This window comes from Nelumbo nucifera, chromosome 4 (genome assembly GCF_055504915.1).
Source record: "Nelumbo nucifera cultivar China Antique chromosome 4, China Antique-T2T, whole genome shotgun sequence".
Lineage (NCBI taxonomy): Eukaryota > Viridiplantae > Streptophyta > Magnoliopsida > Proteales > Nelumbonaceae > Nelumbo > Nelumbo nucifera.
In genome coordinates, this window is record NC_142652.1 from 16,800,238 (window position 1) to 16,807,400 (window position 7,163).

At 38.2% G+C, this 7,163-nt stretch overlaps 1 protein-coding gene across 1 annotated transcript; it reads left to right on the forward strand.

Moving 5' to 3' along the window:
- The first annotated feature begins 240 nt into the window (after positions 1–240).
- On the forward strand, positions 241–5,708 carry LOC104598211 (uncharacterized). The gene is made up of 4 exons (XM_088903465.1): positions 241–294; positions 385–429; positions 4,561–4,876; positions 4,985–5,708. The coding sequence occupies exons 3-4, from the start codon at positions 4,601–4,603 to the stop codon at positions 5,000–5,002; spliced, it is 294 nt and encodes a 97-aa protein (XP_088759591.1). The 5' UTR covers positions 241–294; positions 385–429; positions 4,561–4,600; the 3' UTR covers positions 5,003–5,708.
- Positions 5,709–7,163: the final 1,455 nt, after the last annotated feature.

Below are 7,163 nucleotides of genomic sequence, written 5' to 3' on the forward strand. Positions count from 1 at the left end.
TTTTTCGATGCAATCTTGCTCTCTTCGCTCGACGATGTAATTAGGGTATGCATTTTCTTTCGACTGTGTAAGAAAAATAGCCGTTTCGGGTGAGAGGAGATCTACTGTGCCACCGCCTCCCCCCCCCCCACTGCCTTCTAATGGTACTTTCTCACCTCCATCTCGGTCGGCAATCAGTATCTTGTATTTTTTTCTGACTTGTGTTTTGCTATTTTCATGTTTTCATGTCGTCTGGTTGCGGGGTTCTTGCCGATCTGATAGGAGGTTGAAGATCTTCACTTCGATCTACACAAGGTAATGTTACATCTGTCTTGAGCTTCACAGATCCGGTATTTTGCTTCGACTAATAAAGGTTTTCATCATTTTTTGTTGATTCTTTCTCAGACCTAGCCAAGTTTACACATCTTCCACTTTGTCTTCAACACTCAAGTACGTGCACGGTGAAATTCTTCTTCTTTGTTACTCTACTTCCTAATTAATCATTTTTTATGTTATCAATCTTGTTTGATGAAGATATCTTCTTAAATATGTGTTATTTTCATTTGAAGGTATATGTATGATATTTGCCTTTTGAATATGTGATCCAGTCTTTGCTACAACTAGTCAAAGACCCCTATGGGGCCTTTCTTTTTCCTTGTTCTAATTTTTGTGACACAAAAGATTACGAAACTAAGTACTAACCATGGACCTGGCAATTAGGATCTACATCTCCAAACCAATGGCTTCATTTGGTGGACAAGCCAGGGTATTGGACTCTAATGCCATGCATTCTTTAAGGGATTGAAGGGAGAGATTGAATGTTCAAAATAATGCAATATTAAATTGATTTGTACTGAAAATAATGCAATATTTAATTAGTTCATGAAACTTTACTCATGGTTCACTGTACCCAATTATTTCCAAATTAAATTAAAAAGTTTGGGCCAATGATAAATTAGATATTTGGGATGACAATGCATCAAGTTTTATCTAAGCACATTAGCAACACTGGATTATTGAGAATTTGTTCAAGTTTTATCTAAGCACATTGACAGCACTACAACCCATGAATTACTTTAGGAAGGTAATTGAGAATTTGTTCCATGTTTTGTTTCACTACAATCCAAAGAATAGTTTTTTTTTTCCTCGGCATATTCTTTGTAGCCTTTGTATAAATCTTTTAATTTGTCTACCAAAACGGCTGCACAAAGCTAAGCTGTCCCACTAGCAACATCTAGTCCATTCCATTCCAGGAAATGGACTGAGTTTGGAAACCAACCTGGAAAAAATTAAGAAATAAATATAAAAGTATGCAAACAAACTAATGGATACACCACTATAAATTAAGGACTTATGATGCATATCTAGGTCTTCATAAATGATCTAACCTATCTTTCCACAATCTATGTAATCCAACACTAATTAAATCATTCATCAGATCATAGTTTGGAGCAACACTACTGAAAATATTACCAACCAATTTACTCTTTTCTTCTTCCTTTACCTCATTGACATAGAAACTGATGCATTTTTATAAAGATAGATAGTCTAGCCCCTACCAAATAAGATGCATTTTTTAATACCAGTCCATTGCATCAGAAAAGTCCCTTTCTATCTTCATATGATTTTGATGTTTGGATCTAGTGTATGAAGGTGAAATATTAAGGAGGGGGTGGTTTAGAGTGGGTTGGCTGCTGATGTAAACATCTTGTTCCACTTGCTGCCAATTTGGCTAGGGGGGAGGCATGGATAGAGCCAATTCTTGTTGTTTGTTGGAACATTACACAGATATGTCCCAACAAATTAAGGTCCCAACATAGATATGTCCCAAGATATTTATATCTTGAAGATTTTAGGATTAAAGGACCTAAAGTAAGGGTCCACTGGTACCCAGGTAACTGTTGGTACCTTCACTTGAATATTGAAAATATAATAGTAGCCATGATAGCAATAACTGAAATACTCAAATTCTATGATACTTGAATTTGATAGCTTGGTAATGAACCAAACTAGGCCCAAGACACAATCTGCAGTTGTCCTGCTTCTCAGGCCAAGCTGGAAGCAAGACAAAGATTAAACTGAACTCCCCATTTGCCTCTGGTTTTATCTTTGTAAAAATTCCTTACTATTGAAGTTAGTTGTGGTAGATCCAATTTTTTAATAGGGTTATTCTTAGGGTACAGGCTGAGATCTTATTGATATGGGTCTATCCATATTACATACATCATACAATTTACAAGTGAAGAATCAACAACAAAATGAAAAATAACTCTACTTCTAAAGGATAGAGGTTGATCATATACGGTTAGACTTCTACATAAGCATTGGCTTATCAGATATAGTGGATAAGTGTTGCATGATTCAATTTTTCCCTCACAGTAAAGATTAGATAGAACTAGGGGTGAAACCAACCCTAACCTATATAAAGCCAATCTGCATAGGCCCACACCAATTTTAAGGTTTATATTTGATCGGCTTTAGCCAACTTAGTTGGCTACCCTTGGAGTGGCTAATAAGCTTCAACCTGAAATTGCAGTTCATAATTGTTTTGAACTTTATCTGACAATTCTTAATATAGATCACAAATTTGGTAGGGTCTCATGAATTCAGCAAGGGGGATACCTCATGATGCAACATTTACAGCTTGAATGTGCAAAGTTTACAGCTCTAAACAGTGCTTTCATTGTAATAGTACTCTAAACATTGCTTTTTCCTTTTATAATGACCGGTTCCTTTCATAAATATATTGGATAATTCTCATGGGCTCTTTTGACTTGTCAGTCAAGCATGGAGGTAACACATGACACTATGGCCAAGCATAGGCGGATCAGTGCGGCCATTAATTCCATTATGACATATCTTGCAGTGGTTGTCATCGTCAAACAATATACTGAATCAGCGAGTTGAAGGGTGTGGGAGGTCAGAAGCCTAGGGAAGGGAGTGTTTCTTAACATTGTATTTAGTAGTGAGTCATCTTTTTTATCTCATATTAGGATGAGAAAGCCATGTTTTGATTCCCTCTGTCATTTACTTGTTACCCATTGTGAACTTCGGCCAACCATTAACACATCTGTCGAAGAGCAAGTTGCAATGTTTTTGCACACTATAGGGCATAATGAAAGGAATAGTGTCATACATGTTACCTTCGGGCATTCACAAGAGACTGTAAGTCAATATTTCCACAAAGTCCTGCATGTTGTACTTAGATTGTACATTTTGTTGGTTATACAACCTACTGGAGAACAAGTACCACTAGAGATTAGGAATGACTCCCAGTTTATGCCATATTTTAAGGTATGTAATAGATTACTACATTTTTTACCTTAACACCTCCCTAGATCATGAAATTAACATAATTTAGTTAAATGTGGGACTGTATAAGTGCAATTGATGGGAGCCATATCCCATGCAAAGTGCCTGTTGAGGAGCAAAGCAAGTTTCGTGGTAGGAAGGGGAAAACAACACAAAATGTAATGGCTGCAGTGACATTCGATTTAAAATTCACTTATGTATTGGTTGGATGGGAGGGTTCACCCATTGATGCCACAGTCCTATATGATTCCTTGCGAAGGGAATGCAAATTCAACATCCCAAAAGCTAACTTAAATTGATACTTCATCCTTTCTAATACTCAAATAGTGGACTCCATTGTCTTAACTAATTGCTTATTGCCAATGATCACTCAACGGAATATAAAAAAATACTACTTAGTAGATGCCGGATACAGAAACATGCCAGGCTTCTTAGCTCCTTATCGAGGCATCAGATACCACCTCAATGAGATATGAGGGTGATTGCCGGAGTCCCTTCGGGGGTTTTCAACCATAGACATTCATCGTTGACAAATGTAGTGGAATGTGCTTTCGGTGTTCTGAATAAGCGTTGGGAAATTCTTAATGCAACACAACATTTTGACTTCGACACACAGGTCAAGATAGTGATAGTTTGTTATGTGCTTCACAACCATATCATGGAAGTTGATCCACATGACCGGTACACTCGAGAAGGGATCTGTGAGGCAGACAGGCAAAATACATCCGATGGGGATGAATTTGTGGAAGAAAGTGCCAATGTAGATTCTCTTGCACTAAGGCTACAAAGAAATGAACTAGCAAGGTGGTCCACATTTAGGGACCAGATTGAGTGAGACATGTTTCGGGACTGGAGGAGATTGCGAAGATGATTAGGAGTTGTAGTATTTGGATTAATTGCACATCATCATTGTTAGAACCAATTTGTGTCAATTGCAGTTCTTATAATGTTTAAAACATCCAATTTATTTGTTTTATTAGATATCCATGACTTACTTGTTAGACGGTTTAATATATCAACAATATTGTTTAAACACCATATTTCTGTATTGCACATGCTTACTTTTATGTTGTTGATTACTAGAGGTATTTTCAGTATTTCTTTATGATGATGTATGTACATGTCTATGTGTTATTTATTTACTGCATGAAATTGAATACTTTTGACTAAGGATGGTCTCTAGTAAAGATACAATAGGAACATCTATCAGTAATAGGAAAGATGGCAATAAGGGAATGATGTGTTGTCTGTCTCTCAAACTATGTCTAGCAAGGGTGATCGAAGTCAACAAGTAAGATGGAATGATGCCATGGACAAGGCATTGATTGAGCTACTTGCTGAACAAGTAACATTGGGCAATAAGATTGATAAGGGGTTTTGGACATCTGCAAACACATCAATATGCAGGGGGATGACTGTCCACTTCAATATTGATATGAGAACACCCCATATTAAGAGTAGAATGAGAACATTAAAACCCATATACATGGAAGCCAAGAAGCTGCTTGAGACTAGTAGTTTCGGCTGGAATGAATCCAAGAATCAAATCATAGCTGACCCAGTTGTTTGGGAAGATTACATCAAGGTAAATGTGGCATATTTGTTTTTTCTAATTAATGTTTAAAAATTAGCAACTGGTAATGATGCCATCTACAATGCATGCCAATCCACTTGCACTGTGTGTTAAAGGCAGGGTGATGGAGATGTTTGAGGAAATGCAAACAGTTTTGGGAAATGATCAGCCTACGGGTGATAAGGCTATGGCAGGGTTTGAGTCCATGATTGAGTGTAATGCTGATGTTGATGGTGCTGAAGAGGATGTCCCTGAGTTCAATGATGATGCAACAACCCCACTAACTGTTGATGAATTCATCTGTGAAGATGGCACTCAATCAGTCTCCAACAACAACTGGAGGGCAGGTTCCTCAAGCTCAAAAAAATGAGTGCATGGATCAAAATCGAAGCCCAACCAAGACTTTATTGATGCAATTGACAGAATGAATATTACAATGTAAAAAATTGCATCTGTACTTACGGTGGAGACTGAGATAGATTTCTTAAACCGTTTATCGAAGGAAGTTATGGACTTGGAAGGATATGACATCCAAGTCCAGAACACTGTCTTTGAGTACCTAGGTGAATATGAAAATGAAGCAAAGATTTTCCTTGCGAGGGACAAGCCATTTAGGGCTCAAATGGTCCCATCCATCATATCTAAGATGACTGGTTTTGGTGGAATGTAGTAGTACATCTTCTCTTATTATGAAGTTTAGACAATGAAACTTTAACACTTCTACCCTTTTTGTTATAACTTAGGTCGATGCACTTGCTGATAAAACATATTAACTAGTTGGTGGCAACTATAGTAGCTTTTAACACTCATTTTAATACTTACTTATACACTGATACTTTTGACTTATTGATATAATGAAAATTTCTTATTATATCTCTTTGTTTGTAGTATGTTATAATCTGTCTGTTGCTTTGCAATGTTACTCACATAAGTTTGTCAAAATGATGAAGTGTATAGGATGAAAAAATCCTATGTTGTGTTCAAGGGGAGAAAGCCAGGTGTGTATGACTCATGGCCCGAGTGTCAAAAATAAGTTGTTGGGTTCAAAGGGAATTCTTATTGTTCATATAACAATTGAGAAGAAGTTGAAGATGTATACTATAAGTATTGTGAAGTATAGTTGGATACAACATATTCCTCTGAGAAATTTGTTGCAGAGCCATCCACATCAACAATTAGGCCATATTTGATAGGAGGCATCATTGGATTCTTCACTGGGATTGTGGCATGGAGGTTGTTTAATTAGCCAAACCGACCCAACCCAATGATGCCACAATTAGTCGTCCGCCGCCACCTCCAGCAACGTTGCCAGAGGTGGCCGGAGGTAGAGGTGGCGGCGGTGGCACTGATGGTTTCTCTGTCCAACGCCGCCACCTCCGTCTACCTCCGCCTCTGCCTCCAACAACGTTGCCAGAGATGGGTGGAGTCAGAGGTGGCAGCGGTGGATGGTAGAGGAATGACCACTAGTGCCGTCGCCGCCACCTTTGCCTTCGACCACCTCCAGCAACGTTGCCGGAGGCGGAGGCGGTGGCAGGTGGTGGCGGGCGGCGGCTCAGATGAACAAATGGCAAGAAGAAGAAGATGAACAGTGTTTTTGCCTTTTATTGATATTATTTTTAAAAAGTTAATCTATTTTTTATTTTTTTTAAATATATTACTTTAATTGATATTAAACTCCAAAAGTTGCCCTTATATGCTATTACCCCTTTTTGCAAAGCATGTTAACACTCAGGATCACCTGCCAACATAACAGATTCCAACCCTCTATCAGCATGATCTCACACGACACATCTCATATATAGCAGGTCCTATCTTATGGTGAAATGTGCCGTATTAAATCAAGTTAACAGAGGGTTGGAACGTATTTTGTTGGGGAGATTGATGGTTCAGCTCAAGGTCAAAATTTTTAGGCCCAAAGTATCGTTGGGAGTAGGTGCCAGCATGGAATTGATGTCAATTCATGGGCGGGCATTAGTGTATGGAGTGGGGGTTTTGGCATTTTGAACATCAGTGGAATTCAAAAATCTACATTGGCCCTGTCCGTACTTTTCCATATTTTGTTGGCAAAAGTTCTTCACTTGCATGCTAGAGGGTAAATGGACCTGCATCCTTATCTTAGTGATGGGTTGATTAGTCCAACCAGCTTGATCAATAAGGCTGTGTTTGGTTTGAAGGAAAAAGTAGGGAAAGGAAGGGAAACCTTTACAAAACTTGTATAATTCTATCCAGATCCGACCCGCTGACAGTACTACCGTTCAGCTTAAAAAAAGGACCGTCCAGCAAGTACTCGTGGCAGTTT